Genomic DNA, 18178 nt, shown 5'->3' on the forward strand with positions numbered 1-18178 from the left:
CTTCTAACGCCATTCGCTTCACCGGATACGGTGTTGTTCTGCACGGGAAGAATACTAAAAGAGCATCCCGGAAACGGTTCTAGATCATCTATGCGCAACACTATGCTAATTATGTACAACTATCTGCGGTGCCAAGGTATCAATCGGCACAAATCAGTGCTAGGAACGGCCCAGGAGAGCCGCATTGCTTGCTTGCCGTCGTAATTACTTCATTTGGAGTGCGCTTACACCAGAGCCACTTGAATAGTGGCAAGGCTCTCGAAACCGTCACTTCCCGCTCGACGCGTGATCGTAATGTCAAGAGGCCCACCGGCGCTCCGCCCAGTGGGTGGACGGCGATTCTAGCACATGAAGCCCAGTGCCGCCTTGCAAACAATGAGCCCTAGATTGATGGTTGATTGTCGCGTTGACGGCCGGTTTCGGTACGGCCACTGCTTAGCAAATGTCTGCCAGCAAGCAACATACAACACGGCGTTAGGAGGACAGCATTATTAGGAGGGAGCTGACGCGCGATGTTAAGATGCGTTCGTAAACCGCATGATTATAGGTTGGGTGAGCTTTTGTGGGTTGTTTATGGGTTCGATTATTGAACAGTCAATGAGTGAGAGGTGTACCGGCAGTAGGCCCGTGTCGTTAGCAGATCGATTTTTAACCGATAATTATAAATTGGTTCCAGTTAGTTCTATACTCCAAGACCTGCCCCAACGATGATGCTCCCAGGTGGGCAGGCTTATGGATTGATTCCATCACGGTATTATTCGGGTTCAGAGCAAGCACCAGCTTTCATCATTCGATCGCCTCCTTGGCCTCCTTAAGCCTTGACGTGAGGTGTGACATAGGGCAACTGAAGTACTAACAGAATATCTCATATACTTTAAACATTTCGAAACAGAATAGTACCCTTCCGGGATCATAGCGCATCATGCACAAGTTGGTAGCATAAGCGAGAGGCACGTCTTAAGTGCACACGCGAGCAACTTCTGCCATTCGGGGAGAAAGAACTGTCACATTAAAGAACCGCAATGGGTCGTTGTTAATCTTTTCCCTTCTCTAGTTGCCACCCCATGCTACGCCCGTAACCGTACGACCGACAAACTCTGGAGTTGGCACAACAGCGAAAGTGCATCAAGACGGCGCTGTAAGATACATGAAAGTGTTGCATTGAACCGGTAAGGAAACCTAGCGGTATGGAAGAAGATTACTCACCGCTTGGAACGGACAAGACGTGATCGGAAATCATCAGCTCGTTAGCGTCCGTTTTGGCACCTAACTTAGCGTTACCTTTACGGTGCATCTTAGCCGGCTTACCGAATAAAGAAAGTTCCAATTCCTAGCGCCAACGGAAGTAGAGTGTATTGAAAAACTGTCCACTGTAAGAATGAGGTCCACTTACAATAAATCCTACTATCCGCATGTAGGGAAATGGCTTACTTCTGACGAGACTACTTAGTAGAAATTAGCACAAAATAGCGAACCACCCAAGGATCGTTAATCATGGTCTAGGGTCAAAGCGGTATCCGCGTGCCAGTACCACGTGCTTCAGCTAAGCAACCCCACGCAACTGGATTCATTTGAAACTCATTTTTCATGGCATTCAACAAGGAAACATCAGCCGAAAGGGCTCACCGCTCACGGGGTCAAGATTCATTCACGCGATTCAACTAGATCATGGTCACTGCATGACACGCACCGCTTGTCACTGTACTGTCATAGACCGGCACTGATGGTTATTAATATTATGTCCGTTTAGTCCGTCCGAAAGAATGGAACCAACCCGTCGGATAACAGCCGCACCAGTTCTTGTGATTGCTAATGAGGGAATATGACGGGCAGTAACCTTTGTTGCTACCGGACCACTATTGCCAATTCTTTGCTAGAAAAAAAATGCGATTCATAAAATAATACCAGAAACAAGTTTCCAGCTCACTGAATATAATTCAAATACACATTCACAAATTATTATTGTAGGACTAAGTTCCATTTCCCAGTGGACAGCATTCGCCCATTGCCGAATGCATCCTTCGAGGCTGGGGCCCCCAGACACGCCCGCATTGCGGCCCAATCATGCGGATGTGAGGTAATTATTCACTTCATACCCAATTACTCCAAACCGTACGACTGAAACATTTATCCGAGACCGAGGTTCGCTACCACATATCGCCAACGTTGCGCACTCTGAACTCAGGACCCGAAACTGTGGTTTCCGGCGCACGCACAATGCTGCCCGAATCGCCGAAACTCTTACGAGCTATGAATCCTCAACATTTCTGCACCATTCAACCCGGAAAAGCCGGTTCATCAATCGCCTCACTCCTGGCATCATTATATGTGGTCCGGCGCCGGCAGCGACCAGGGTGAACCGGTGAAACATCGCCATCATTCCTCTGCCCAGCAACTGGCGTAGTGGCGTAAGTAACAGGCGATTCCGGCAGGACCCAGTCCGCTCACTTCAGGTCGTGCGAGTGTGTCCTTGCATCAATCGCCTCTATCTGGCGTACGCGTCAGGTACAAGAGGCAGCGATGAAACCCAATCAGGGCAGAGCTATGCCTCGCCAGACGCACGCAATGTGGCAGTGCGTTGCTCAACCTACGGCGGAATGCTTTCACCTTTTCCTAGTGTCCCACCCTGTCGCGGCACGGTTCACTTGTCACAGCAATAATGGTAAGAATAATAGGGAGGATAATAATAATCATCATCATCATCATTGAATTCATCGCCAACATCGTTCACCCTTACTCAGCCGCCCATTGTCGGTGCGCACAACAAGTACGACCCGACGAGACACGGAGGTCCGACCTCCGGAGCAACCGTTAGTGCGCACTGTTCTAGGCGGTGGCAATCGAGGTGAAGGCGGTGCAACTGAACATAAGAAGGTAAACATCTTGAAAAGTGATGCTTGTCAATACGCACTCTTCGGCACTCGTCCGCCAGGCAGCGGGGCAAGGCGATGAAGGTCAATCAATAGGACTGTTGATTCCACGTGGATCCCGCTGGCACGTGGCTGACGATGCTTTTTACCGCCCGACGGTTGCACATGGTTCGCCCATGCCCGTGGAATGGCCCGTGCCTTAGTCCAAGTTCTTTCTCGGACTGCGACCCCCTTTAGCTCTTGCTCTAAGCTCCAACGTTTTTCAATTTCTTACCTCCCTCTCTCTCTCTCTCTCTCTCTCTCTCACTAGGTCCCTCGCTCTCTTTCTCTCTCTTTCTCTCTTCGTCAACACTAAACCGGGTGACAAATAAAGTGAATCGAAAAACAATATGGAATCAACAAATAAACAAGCCGTTTAAACAAACTGGCAGAAAGTGAGTTTCCCGCCGGACTCGCCCTTGGAAGGCTGTGACATCGTAAGAAACGATTAACTGAACGGAGGATTTCATTAAGTTAATGATTTAAAAGGGGTTTCCTACAAGAATCAAATCTAATAGACATCCCAAACAACATAGCCAAATGTAAGTCAACCACACAGAAAATATAAATTAATTCTCTTATGGCTCCCCACGGTACATTTCCAGCTCACACAAATCAACTCATGAAACATGTGTAATGTAAATTCAAAAAATGCCCTTTAAAAACCTCTTTAAATATCCCAAACCGACGGACAGATTGCGCGTGGCTGCCGCAGCACAACACGAAATCATAACGTTCCGCATCGCGTTTGAGTGCGAATGGTGTCTTCGTGCGAACAACTGTGCCGACGTCCCCTACGGCTACATGGAGAACTCGGAAATGGTCATGCGTAACCCCGAAGGTGAAACGGAAATAACATTTACTCAAGTCCCTCGTCCAATCATCCGTGCATCCAACACGGATACCTTTCCGGTCCAGCGCAGTGCACAGTGCTTTAAGCCCGAACGCCACTGACCATTGCGTTGACCGGCTCTCACTGGAAACCGAAAAAGCTGGTTTCGATTCAAAAATTAATGTACGCATTTCGTTGGACGACGGCGTAAATAAATATCCGGCGGCAAAATGTTACAATCACTCTCTTAAGCTTAAATAGAAATTTATTTTCGAGCAGCTTGTGGTAAGGCTGATTTTCGTGTTTTGTTCCGCTACTCTTTAACTAGCCGGCAAGGAGAATAGATTCGAACGTTTTTATGCGTATCGAAAAAATGCTTTCATTGACCGAAGTCACCCAGTACCAATGGTTGTAATGGTGGCCAATGTTGGCAATCCCTTCGCAAATAATAATTCAATTTTTTGTTAATCTTTCCTTTCCTAATAATTTAATATTAGCGCTGAATAATGTTTCGAAAAAGGAAAAAATTGGATTCAAGTTGCCTTCAAATACCGAAAACACGACCCATTCGAAGTGTCCAAACCAAAGTTTCCAAATGCCCGTCATTAGTCTTCCATCGCTATCGCTAGATGAATCGGATAACACACAAGAAGTGTAAGATTTATTTGTTTGTTTATCTCGCTGAGTGTGGACCCACTTTCCAAGGAGCGATTTAGGAACCGATTATAAACCAATGCAGGCGCGGAAAGCTGCTACCACGGACAGTTCCTGATATCATGTATCTCGCCCGTCCCTTCTGTCTCGGATAATCTCGTACGAAACAGTTACCAGCACCTACGTACATTTCATCACCAAATAGAACGCAATAAGAATACGGGACCACATCATAATGGGTCCTTCTACACTTCGAATCAAACCAGCTCACCAAGCCTCCAGTGGAAAGTACTCCAATGCACTTCACCCAACAAGTGCATCGCATGGATAGTAAAATGTCACATCGAGAGTGACGCAACGGAACGTCCACTTAATAGCCGCCCCAAAAGACGAGTATTCCGGGAAGTCTGGAGTGTTCTGCTCTTATGTGCGGCGTTTGCGTTCTCGGTTCAGTGCGGTTGGGGGCAACTACTTGTTCTGCCTTTGTTATTAAGCCCGAACCTACCACAGTCAGACGCGGGAAAGAGTTTTCAAATTGTTGCTGGATTGCAACATGAAAAGAGACTTTCATGAATGCAATCGAAAACAAAAGCACTCTCCGCATCAACTTGCCGAAGGCGAAGAGTAACCATAGGGGGGCCTTAACCCTTCGCGACGATGTTTGCCACGGCGACCTGCCAACAATTTATGGACAATTTGAATTGTAAATTTTATTTTTCATTCTCAAGCATTAACTTTTTTGAATTACATAGCACGTGCCCCGTGTTATCTCCTGATGAATCATGTGGACAAGAAATGCTTCTGCTCGGACCCTGTTCGCGATTGATAGCCTAGCGGGGCCAATCGGACGAACCATCATTGGACGAGTGCTTTTTTAGTTTTTACTCAAATTTTTGAACAAAATCAATAGAATTTCAACAATGTGAATGATAAATCATCCAGCCACAAACACACACGGTAAACCATCTTGCGCTGAAAAGATTTTCCTTAAAAGCATTCCTAAGCCATGGCCCCCGGCGCAAATCACGCCGGTTTCCTTCGAAGGGCGGTCTCGCGCGAATCGTAAATCATCTTTTCGCTCGCTACCGGAACGGAAACGATACGGAACACACTTCGTCAAGGAAAGGAAGTATTTTGTTTCTTATTATTCGTTGCTCGTTAAGTCCGCTAACCGAACACGTTCCAAGTTGAAAAGCCGCCTATTTAAATAATAATGACAGACGCATTTCGAGTCCGCAGCCTTTTGGCAGCTGCTACAACCTGGACCTGTTACAACAGTTGCCCGATGGCGGTTTCTGAAGAGATTTTCCACCTTTTCTCGCCTCACCTGGCAGCTCAATCAATCACGGGTCGTTACATTTTCCAATCAATTTCACCGCTCGACTCGGAAAAAAGCTATGCAAAACTGCTCGAATTTACGAATGCGGCCGGCACTGTCTGGCGATTTCTCGGCGATTCTAAACATTTTTAAAGCAATCCGGATTCTAAACGATAATGGTGTCGGTTGACCGATATTCTCACTCACCGGCACTCTATCCGGCCAACGAATCCAAGGCTCACGACGAAGGCAGAGTAAAGCTTCTCGCTACAAACCCCTGGATCCCGGCATCCCGAAATGTTCTCAGCCCAGCCCGGTTGCCGTGATGTCTGCAGGGGATTACGAAAGCCGCTCGGACGGAGTCATCCCGGAACAACAATTAAACATCCGTCAAACTGTCGGATTTTAGATGGATGCCCATTCCTGACATCCTTGGCCTCCCTCTGTAGACCGTTGCTACGGCGAGAGAGAGAGAGTAGTGTTGCTGCACTATGGCACTGTGATTTCATTCACGGCGCACGTTTTAGCAATCTGTTCGGAGTTTCGTGTAATCTCCGCTTGCATATTGTGAGCCAGCACGGCATGACGAAATAGTTTAACTTTTCGGCTTTTAAAGTACAAGGGGCCGGGCTGCTCCGGAAGCAGATGCCAACATATCGTACCAACGGCATTTGCTTTGCTGTACGAACTTTCCTCGTCCTTATCCATTGAGCACGTTACATAATGAATTTCTTCTCGCTCCCGAACGCCCATCATACGGCGTTGATATCGGTTGTGACAATGAGCACGCAATCCACAACATCTTCAAGCATCACTTGGTAATCACCATGATTACACTGCCAAGAAACAATTAATTCTACATCATGCAACCGTCACACTGGAGGGCGGCAACAAGAGAAAGCACAGGGCTTCGGCACATGATTGCTTCCGAATTATTCGTTATCAAGCATTAGCACCCGAAGTGTGAACGATGTTATCAGCAGAACTATATCGTGACCGTGTGGTCATTTCTATTTCTCAAATTACCAACAATCACAAAAAAACCGGGCAAATCTTTTTAAACCAAAAACACTTTGTGTCATAAATGAGATGCCTAGATGATAGCAAACTCCTTATTGAATGGAAACATTTGGCTTAACCGACTTGTTGCGTTGCTCCTGTTTTATTTAGGAAATTCCTTCGATATTTTATTTGTCAAAATTATGACAAAGCAGCAGAGGAAAGGACAATTTTTTTAGCCTAGTTAGATTTTCTAATATGCCAATAAATATCGTAAAATTAACTTAATGTCAGTAAGATCTGAGCAGAACTGAGAGCTGCTGCTAATATCAATATCATTCGGGTTAAATGTTTATGTAAAAAACAAAAACAATATTCACAATTTCACTTTAGGCAGATGAAATGAAACAGTGCTGCAACATTCCGCCCGATGTACATAATATATCAAGTTATTGCTTTTCAGTTTCATGCTATAAACAAAAGATTTATAATATAAATGTAGATTTGATATTTGAATTAATTCATTCGATTTAATTTGAAGTTGTTCCTGCATTGGCTTCAAAATTTGGCAACTTATGCAGATTTTACAGCAGGCAAAAAATCAAATACGTGCTTTGCCAGAGCGAAAGTTACGTGACACGTCTGGATTAGTTTTGTTAAACTTTTAAAGTCAAACATTCTTAGTTTTCAAATGGCCGCCAAAAATTGTAAACAAAACTGTCTTAAATGCAATAATGAATGCAACCAACAACAAATTCATAAATACGACTCTGTCATCTAAGTTAAAAAATACAGCAAATTCGTCAAATAACAGGATTCAGACACACAAAAAAGATTGAAATTGAAATGAAGTCATTGCTTTTCTGGAACTTGGTGATATGCACTATGGCAGCTGCTGGAAGCGATTTGGAATTTATGACCACACCATAAACCTTCATTGAACCATCAGGTTATGGGCACGACAAGACGTAAACCATTCCAAAAGCCCTAGCAGCTGTTCGGGGCCTTAAATAGTTTATCTTTTCGTTCAAATGCGGCAAATGGCAAATGATGAAGTCTAGGTAATTTTTAATCACCGCTAAACGTGACCACATAGTTTCACACACGATGCTGGCTTTCTGCCGGCAATCTAATTGGGACACATCTAATTAGAGATCTCCTCACACTCTGCCCAAGGAAGCTCTATTAAATCAACGATCATTATGCCACCGGTGAACAATTGTTTCTTATGGCAACAAACATCTTTCAAACTGGATGTAACTTCCATCGAATGAGTATAATTGTATTAAACAATTCTACCCTCAGCGTAATTGTATTAAACAATAAACAGCAATTTAAATCACGAAATGAACACATATTCTTCATATTGCCGCCACGAACCAAGTGTCACACGGCTCCCGGAGTCTGGCATAAAATAAATCGTCTAGCACCGTACGTCTCCACTTAGGAGGATTCTACTGACGGGAACACCGAACAAGCGACAGTTGGAGAGGTGGTCCAAAGTCAGTTATTGAGGTAATTAAATTTACCCCTTTCTTATCACCCTGAGGGTCGCCACAATCGTGTCACGAGCGGGCTGCTGATATGTAACCATGCTGTCGTATTATGCCCCATCACCCACTACTCAACCCCAGCTGCGATGTGGTCGACCTCCCGATTCCTTCGGGTAGGTTTTGTCCATCGCACTTTCGTTCGGTGATTTATGCTCTGCTTGTTTTATTGTGTATGATTATTATTACTTTTTAATTGATTCTGTCCTCCGTTAAAGGCCACAGCCTCGCTTAGGGTCAACTAGGTTTATGGTGGAGTGTGATTTTTTTCTTTTATCACTAAATTTTGAAGAGCAACCATGTTAGTCAACACCACGGTTCACACCGACGACGAATTGGTTTGATTCATTTGGTGTTTCTCTCGGAGAAATGTATGGGGTTTATAGTAACCAATCCCGATAAAACATCGACACATCGGCTGCTCGGGATCTTCGTTGCACGGAGGTTTCGTGAACGTGTCGAAAGGCAATGGGAAAATAGCAGCCCTTTCGTGAAGAAAGGAGAAGTCGTTGTGAAGATGATGGAACGTTCTTCGCCCTGTCCCGTCATTCGCCCTTGAGGAGCCGATGGATGAAAATCAATAAAGAAGTAAGATTTTATCTCACGTTCGAAACCTATTACGTTTAATGGCGCTGTACACTCAGCAGACTTCGTTGTGCCTTTGGGGCGAGTGAAATTTTCTTTTTCGGTTCATCAAACTGTTGGAAATGCTCTGCTCGCGAGCCCTACACTATTACCGAGCCACTAAGCCTAATACTGGGGCCACCGGAAAATGCCCCCGATTGATAGCGAAAATAGCGAAAAGGACGCACGTGAAAAAGGGTGCGCTTCGAAAAGGGTTAAGCAACTCTGCCGACCATTTTTCCTCGCTAACAGCTTTGCCAAATTCGCACAGAGAACGGTGGTCAGCTTTTGGGATGCCAATAAGAAAAGCGCATTTTGCAGCTTATCTGCTGCCTTTATGATTACCAGCATCGGCAAGGGCAAGACATATTTGATTTTGGTCCTGGCTCTTGTCCATCTATTGCTGCCCGGAAGTGAATGTTAGAATGCCACGTTCTACCAATGCCGCTTCAGATTTGTTCGTGGCAGTTGAACATATATCCGACAAGGGCACCCCTCAACAGATAGCAACATCGTTCATTTTATTCGATCGCCCATTGTGATCTGCGAATCATCTAGTATCGATGGGCAATATCGTTGCACAGAAATAATGCTGATGCTTTTGTTTCAAATTAATTAGAAATAAAAAAAAGCTTAAAAAGGAACATTACGAAACAATTTGATTGGGTCAAGAAATACGATTGAGATAAGGAAAAATAACTTATTTTAACAGTACCTCAAATTAAGTGCAAAACTTTAAGTTGCTGCTGGTACGTCTTTGCCTTTTCTAACATTCATGTTCCACTCAGGATTGACTTCACTGTACTACAAAACCTTCTTGAAAGTTCCATTTGGAATTAGCACTGATGAAGTATTCTCGTATGTTATTGTTCCCACTGTTTTAATTACTAGCACCATGTAGTAAACACTTCATATCACCATGGCAAATAATTTGTCGATAATTAACAGTACGGTGATAAGTGTCTCTCTCACAAAAAATAAAGCATTTGTTTGCTATTACGATGCAAATTGCATTTCGGTAAACAGAAACGAACCTAGCAGCCACATCTGTCTGCAAATGTGTTCTGATTAAACATTTTTCAACATTAATCCGCCACTTCATAATTAAACAAGGACCACGAGTCCAAGTTCGAGCCGAGCCACCAGATGAGGGCGTTATTTAATCGCCACACACTAAAGCCTCCAATCTGGCGAGAACAGCAGGGAGCTACTGTGTGTACTACTGGCTTGGAGCTTCAATCAGCAGTAGTTCTACCTTTTAGGTCCGCGTGGACTTGAGGCCGCTGGGCAGAAAAAGGGCGATTGTGAACCCCGGAGCGGTAATTTAATTGAAAGCAGATTTCATTGCAAAAGCGATTACGGTATTGCCACGAACCTTCCCGGGCCGTAATTTGTGCAAGCCCACGAAAGCGGCGCGGAAAATGAAATATCACACCCATATTAGCAACCGCGAATAATTGAAATTCGAGCACAGCTGGTCGCAAAACTGTCGGTTCACACACGGCCCTAGAAGTCGTTTGGGGCGGGAAAAAGGAAATTCTACTGTATGCTGCCCCGAACCTACTAAACGTCCCAAAATGGTAATGTTAATCGGTAATGAGCCACAACCCAATATGCTAGCAAATAAAAAAGGAACAAGAAAATACATTGCAATTATGAAACACACCATAAATAGTGCCACGTTCTGAATTATTAATGTTTAAGTCTTTAATTCGGCTTTAAAACGTGTTTATAGAAACGGATAACGGCTTACCTTAACAGCATGATGCAATTTCTGAACGTCTTGTGCAAAACATGAACTTTAAATCTGTTTCGCTGCACCCACCAAACTAACCACTTTTTCGTATGAAATTAAGTTTAAGCACCATTCAAGGCTATGGCTTGTCCGTAAATCCTGTTCCGATGAATATTCTGGTGAAAAGTTTTCGCCTATCGCCACGTCTCGTGTTTCGTGCACTTCAAACACTCTCGGCCAGTCCGAGGACTATCGTCAGTCGGACAACGCATCAACGAACCAATTTGAAATATATTAAATTTCCGGCACCACTCTTCGGTTGTTCCGTGTTCCGCATCGTGTTGGCTGCCAATAATGTAAAGCTGATTGTTCCTCGTACACCGTGTGTACTTGTGCAAATAAATTGAAATAAAATTAAATTTAAACGCCAAAATACCGGAGCGCACGACACAAAAACTTTTCTAATTTCATTCCACCAATCGAATTTTCGGAACGTTAACACCGGCAGTCTATGCGAGTTAAGCAGCCTCTTGCCCTTCAAAATGAGCATAAAACTACGTTGGAGCACTGTTTCGACGTGTCGATCTTGGCGTGATCGAATTTCGATTTTGGGCGCCACTTTGATCAACAGCCGTCTGACTTCTGGATTGGTTACTGACGATGACCGACAATCCACCTGGTGCTGTTCTGGGGGCAAATGGGTCACCAGCTTACCGCTGATTCGGTAACCCCTTCGATTCCCACCAGGAGCTACGAACTGCAGCGCGCGGCACACCTTCTTCATGCGTCGATAGGTTAGCCGTTGATTCAAACGCAGCTGGCCTACATTCCCATCGCTTCCGCCGTTCTGCACCTAGTGATTGGGGCATGTCGATCGGAGATTCATGGGCGATTATGATTGCTCTAACTGTCGTAATATGCTCTATTTTGGCAATGCGATGATGCGTTACCGAACATAAAAACCCGCGTGGTGCTCGTCGCGGTACGCTAACGACACAGCCGTGGCAGCCATGGTTTATGGGCGCAATAGAAGCGCATACTGCGCGATAGTCCGAAGCTTGCCGAGGGCCCAGACCCGCCGCAATGCTGCACTGGTGGGCTGCAGCATGTAAAAAATAACAAAACAGTAATGAAACAGTTCCCCGACAATAGACAATCGATCGCCCAGTGGCTCGAAAGGGGGCGTGACGCCTAGACACGGGCTCACTTGGCAACACGCCGTTTACGATATTATTCACCAAATTAATTGACTGTGATTAATTGTGGACACATGGATGAGCGGTTCGGCTCTTAGGAACTCATGGACAACCGATCAGGATAACGCGGAAGAAAGGTTGGTGTGCCTGCGACAAGAGCAACTGCTCCACACACACAGCTTTTATGACACAGCTGAAACCTCGTTTGTCGGCCACTCCACATCGTCTAGTCACGCACAATCGGCGGTCCAGAGCTCCCGGCTCCCGAAACTCAAGGCGAGGTAATAAAACAGATTGCTTGCGCGATGCCAAATGATGCATGCCGCGGGGCGCCGCGAAAATCGCAAACAAAAACATATTCCCAATCCACGCGCGCGTACGCACCGGCACCGCTTATCTCTGCGCGTATAAATATTTTCGAGCCCTCAGTTGTCCTGTTGTTCTTTTTCAAACATAAAACTACACTCTTAACACTTGCTCCAGCATTCGACACGCTCGTGACACATTTCGAAGAAGCCAAACATCCAAAAGAAGAGAACCCACACATTATCCTCGAATCGGGCCCGAAAACAATTCTGTAACTCTTTAAACCATCCGGTGTGTTGTGATTGTGTCTTCCACGCGGACCGTTGACGACTGAAAGTTTTGACGCCGCGACCGCGCGCATCCGCACGTTACGAAATTTCGAACCTAACTAAATGCCGCCAAGCATGGTGCCATGGTCGGCGAGTCTTTGGGAAGCGGAACTCTTCCCGCACGCCGTTACTGTGTCCGCGTTGCATCCGAGAGCGCGGCAGAAGACGCACTATGGGGAATTTGTATGGAACAGCCGGACATATTGTGTTTAGGCAGAATCTACGGACTTTTCTCAACGTTTTCGTTTTGTTTGCATGCGTTTTGATTAAATTTAACATTGAATCAAGTATAATAAATAACCTTTCTTCGAAATCTTAGCCTGAGCTCTGCAATCTGCATGACACTAAAATGTGTGAATGCATCATCGTCTGCAAATATCGGATTTCTGATAAAAAATCTAATGCCTTAGGAGTGCAAAAAAGAAAGAAAATTATCGAGGAGCTTTACCCATTGCGTTTGTGCCCATACCCATTACCCATTTCGAAACAAGTACTGATTAGCATCCGAATTCAGCATCCGTTATTGAGATAGACTTCATAGACGTTTAATTGTAATACCATAATTTTGCTACATTAACAAGTAGAAAAGCCATATTTTGTCGTTATTCCCGATAAAAATGTAAAATGTTGCAGAACTTTACAAACGATCGCGTTAAAGTAACTGATAAAAGTTGGCGTGGATCACTCTTTCAACTTTGACATATGAATTCTCGAAACCTATGCAACATGGAAGATTAAAAATCGGATCGCTCATACCTGACTTATCTATTTTAGGAAAAAATACTTTAATTCCGCACTTTTTGAAATTTTAAAATCGGTTTATGACCCCCTTTTCCCATAGTGCGGCGCGGTACGAAACTGTAGTCGGCGTTACAACAGCGATATTGCAAAGCTCGGGACATCTTACTTCACAAGCCCAACAACGCTTGCGGTACGTTAGTCAATCTTATTCATACATCCAGCCGATACATGTTGATACAAAAGACACTAAATTCGTACCAGCTTCGTATCGTAAATTGTAAATCGAAGAAAGAAATCCGTCGACAGCCCCAAGTATTTCCCTACTCTGCCCCACTTATCTCCCTCTCTCTGCCCCACACGAAGAAAAGCCTCGTCCGTTAAGAATTGATGTTCTTCTCAGAATTGTAAAATACTTTGCTGTCCAAATACGCTTTGTTATCTCACGCCTTTCGATGGACGCGTCGCGGAACAGTGGAACGCGCGTTTGTACGCCAAGGAAATGAAATGCGCCAAACAGATGAAAGAAGCTTCAAGCTCAAAATCTCTCAAATGATAATAACTACAACAATAACTCCAAAGAAAAACCTCTCAAACCATTACCAAGCAGAAGGTTACGGGCAGTTTGAGTTAGCGATTTCAATGTTCAATACTTCAGTCAGGTCGAAAAACTCATACAATAGGTGATAAACCTAAATCTTCCTTCCTGACTTGCTGTTTGAAATGGTCTATTGAAGCGGAAGTGCTCTTTCTCAAATGTAGTTAAAATGTGTTTCCCATTGATGTGCTCACGGTGGTCAAGGTTCAGTCCAAGCTATTAATTGAGCACTGAAAAAAGCATTTCAAGGCTTTGCGGACAGTAAACTTTGTTTTGCAACAGGGGCAGTTTTTGTGTTTTATATCCTTACTGTCAAAAAAACTATTTTCTATCAAAGATTCCCAAAGGTTAACAAACAATTCAACTAACAAAAACTACTGAATGTTTTCAAGTAGCTTTTTTTCCTCTTTGGCCTATGTAAACATCTATTAAATTTTGAATTCGGGGGACTTTGGTTGGATTTTGGTTATTTCTGGCAGAAAAAAATCAGTTACGATCATATCGGATTGCCCCATAATTCAGATAATCATCATACAAACTAATTTCACTCTTCCGTCAAGACACTGACTTTCTGCAGCATTCATGTTTACCGGCAAGTTCGTGCATGTGAGCTTGCGGGAGGTGCCAAAAATATTATCAATTTCACTCATCGAATATTCACACCTGGAGCGAAAATGTACAACATCACTGACGGCCGACACAACCATTCCGCCGACTCGTCCTGGTCAGGGTGGAAAAAAGCATTATCTTGATCGAAACTAAACTGTGTCCATCTTTAGCAGATGATTCTTGTGCTGCTCCTCCAGCAACAGCGTAAGCTGCATGCGCTCGTTAGCCATTTCATGCAGGCGCTGATACAAAACGTGCTCGACGGAGAACATTTCCTTGAACGCTTTTCTTTCCAACATGTACACTTGTGTGAACTCGACCGCAAACACACTGACGAGCCGCTAGAAGAGAGTTGAAGCCGCCGGCATCGCTACAAGTTAATTGAACCAGTAAACCTTAATCATATGTACTCACCTTCTTCCTCGTGAACATCGACACCTCGCCGAAATTATCGCCATCCGATAAATGGCAAATTTCTTTGCGACTGTGAGTGTATACGGCGACCGTGCCCAAAATGATGAAATACATTCGATCACCAAACGAACCGGCTTTGACGATCTTCAAGGGTATTTTGTGTTCGGATCGTTATTAATTTGTTAAGTATTGGTTTTAATTTTGTTTGCGTTACACCTACCATATCGTCTGGCATGTATATTTCTTTGTTCATTTTTCCCACCAGCGGCAGAAGTACTTCGGTGGTTATTCCATCGAAAATTTTTACCGTCTCTAAAAACCTGGTAGCGCTGTAGTCAGCAATTCGCTTCTTCAAAGTATCTGTAAATACTATATTCATTAACCCAAAAATTGGCTTCTCTTCAAACAGTTACCTGATAAACTCTCCATTATGATGTCCTCCTGGAAAAAGCAATGCTCGAAACGCTTAGCATAATAATGCAGCAAACGTTGTTTCATATCGGCTGTGTGGAATTGTTTCGTTCGAACAAACGTTTGTAGTTGGTTGGTCACTTCGGCGTACTTCCTATCCATTGAACTCATGATTTCGACCAGCTTTATAATTTGCACTGGAATACATCGAACATAAAGCAATAAGCAAATGGGGTGTTTCGTCAAGAAGGCTACGAAAAGGTGTCACTTACAGAAGATGAAAATTTTAAATATGTATCCTATCATGATACAAGCCGAGCTGAGTAACTTCGAACGGCTATCGGACGGTACTTCCCGGTCCACGAAGCTGTACGCGAACATGAACCAGGAGACCGAATACAAGCAGGCCGTGTATTGATAGAGCGCATCGAGATATGAGAGGTTCTCGGATGCAAAGTTGGCGTCCCATTCAAAAATAGTGATTCGGTATATACAGACGCACCAATGGACAATAACCAACGACATTAACACGGTGCGCAAGAAGTAATAGTTCAACAGATCGACTTTGCCACGCTGATGTAATGAAACAGAAAAAAGCTAATGAACATGGCGAGTTGCAGACGGAAGTAGAAGTATAAAATCAGTCGATTACCTTAAAGACGTTTACAAGATAGCCCCAAATGTGGCGGAAAGAAATGAGTTTCAACAAAATGATAGCATATACTGTGTTATTCACCACCATTTCCTCAACAGCGTCCCGTTTTTCTTCGTAATATAGCGCAACCAGCAATGTTACCGGTAGCATCACAAACACATCAATTATCATATCGATCTTTAAATATTTCCTTTATAGCAATAGATAATTTAAATTAAAAGAACAATCATAAACTGAAGCTCATTGTTGAGAACGCGAGGAGTAGATTATGGCTCAAACCAGAAGGAGCAGAGGAGGAAGCAATGTTTACATGATGCAACATACCTCCCGCCAGGAAACTCGTAATCCGAACGAGCATAGGACAAGTCGCGTTGTTTACATTTCCCACGAAACGGAATTTCGAAGACATAACGCGTCCTAAGCAATTAGAAGCGCGAGGAAAGGGTCGCGAGCAATAAGATAAGAACGTATGGATGCCTATTTTTAGAAGCGTAGGATCAGAATAGCATAGAAGGACCAACGGACTGATTGCACCCGTATTGCTTATCTTGAAACTCCAAGTAAGGGACGGGACTGCAAGTAAGGGACAGGTTCAAAGAGTAAGGTTCTAGCGAGATGCGATGTACCGAAAATTTAGTATATAAGACATCAAATTGTATGAATAAATCACTTGCATATTAGTTCTTAAACGAATCGAGTCGAGTTGCTTTTCTCCTCTTCAACTGGAACTAGCTTGTGCCTTGGGAAGAATTCCCTTCGGAGATTGACCATATACCCTACGGGTTGCATCGCTCCGACGGAACAATTCCAAAGGAAGATTGGCATCTCGGATGTCCACGTTCAGGTACTAGGAATTCTCTGAAGACTAGCCTGTTCGTCTGACGCCTTGAGTTGCTTGATCTGTTCAAGCGATTTCTCGAAAGAAAGAAGGTTTCGACTTCGGTGCAGGTCATCGGGTGCCAGGCGAGAGCACCAGTGTCGGCCGTATCTTCGCACGGCTGGGACACAACTTCAATTTGTGTTGGTGGATCCGACACCGACATTTTACACTCATATATAGTCATACTTACAGCAAAATTTTACCATGGTGCAACTCAACAATGCCGCTGTGTTGCACCTGATATCCTGTGAAGGCACGAAGAACAAAGTCCATCGTGGCGATCATATTCAAAATAACCGTAAGCACATACTCTCCCCTTTGAACCTTCGCCAGTGTCGTGAAGCAAGCCAGGAACGGGATCAGGAAGGCGATGGCGTAGTAGTAAACAATTAGAGCGATATCCCAGTAGAACCGGAATATGCTAAACGGGTGAATGATGTACCAGTAGTCACTCCGAACATGGCGCGCCAATTCCTGTTGGTACAGATGATTGGAACGAAAGTGCAACGCCGTGCTTGGATGTCGGCGGTCAATTAAGAATGAACGACGCAGCCGGAAATTGAGCCCTGTTCGGTTGGAGATACGTTCCGTCAACACGTGATCATCATCATCTTCATCTGATCATGAGAGATTGGAAATTCAATATGTTATTGAGAGGCTTGTTACAAAAAATTTACGTTACCTACCGCTTTTCAACCAAACAGGCACTTCGAACGTTGTCGAGTTACCTGCCATCGTCGTCGTAGGAATGAGCGGATCCATGGTAATGTTTTCAGGAAAAATAAAAGCAGACACTCTGCTGTACTGATCCATTTTTGCGCAGAGCGCATTCAACGATCTATTCTCAACTACAAACTATGCTCTAGAGAGCTTCGCTGTTTTACTCTTTGCAGACACAGAGCCGTCTTTGATAAGAAATAACCTCTTTGGAAATCGTGTATCCTCGTGTATTAATTTATATCCTATTGCCACAAAACAGATCACAATTGGTTATATCAAAATGAATTTCACTTAAAGTTCAACTTTTTAGTTTACGAAATTCAAATACCACTACATGCTTCTCAAAATATATCGCACATGGTCCCTTAGTTCACAAAATTAGGTTGAAATCGTCGATAACAAAGCCATAACAAACCACATCGCAAACATGGCCATGGCCATGGCCAACTACCCCCTTCACAATATGATTATCAAAACATCATTTTAAATCTCTGGTTTATCCGGCACATCAATTAAAATCCATAAGGCGAAAAGCTTATGTGTCAATGCAGATGAAGTAAACTAAAATAAGGCCAATATGCATTGTAAGAACACACTGGAAGGCAGTTAACAGCAACGGACATTAGAACCTCACGACCCTGGCGTCAGAGACGGTTCCAGGCAGCAGCATGTCGTAATGCATTATGGATAGAAAGCAAACA

General features: G+C 44.1%; 1 protein-coding gene across 1 annotated transcript; it reads right to left on the minus strand.

Annotated features, from left to right (window-relative positions):
- Nucleotides 1-14546: 14546 nt before the first annotated feature.
- On the minus strand, nt 14547-17731 carry LOC131207662 (potassium/sodium hyperpolarization-activated cyclic nucleotide-gated channel 2-like). Its single transcript, XM_058200285.1, has 8 exons — nt 17444-17731; nt 16948-17368; nt 15875-16067; nt 15495-15795; nt 15225-15419; nt 15032-15171; nt 14812-14955; nt 14547-14738 (listed from the first exon to the last, which is right to left on the minus strand). Exons 1-8 carry the CDS (start codon nt 17568-17570, stop codon nt 14547-14549), a joined length of 1713 nt encoding a protein of 570 aa, XP_058056268.1. The 5' UTR covers nt 17571-17731.
- Nucleotides 17732-18178: the final 447 nt, after the last annotated feature.

Source organism: Anopheles bellator, chromosome 2, assembly GCF_943735745.2.
Source record: "Anopheles bellator chromosome 2, idAnoBellAS_SP24_06.2, whole genome shotgun sequence".
Taxonomy (NCBI): domain Eukaryota; kingdom Metazoa; phylum Arthropoda; class Insecta; order Diptera; family Culicidae; genus Anopheles; species Anopheles bellator.

What these genes read in the sequence shown, in the direction of transcription:
- LOC131207662 (XM_058200285.1), bottom strand. Translation starts at nt 17,570, where the DNA reads ATGGATCAGTACAGCAGAGTGTCTGCTTTTATTTTTCCTGAAAACATT. An exon ending in ATCTTGTAAACGTCTTTAAG is followed by an intron (nt 15,796 to 15,874) that starts GTAATCGACTGA and finishes TCATTACATCAG; the next exon opens with CGTGGCAAAGTCGATCTGTT. An exon ending in CATAATGGAGAGTTTATCAG is followed by an intron (nt 15,172 to 15,224) that starts GTAACTGTTTGA and finishes TAGTATTTACAG; the next exon opens with ATACTTTGAAGAAGCGAATT.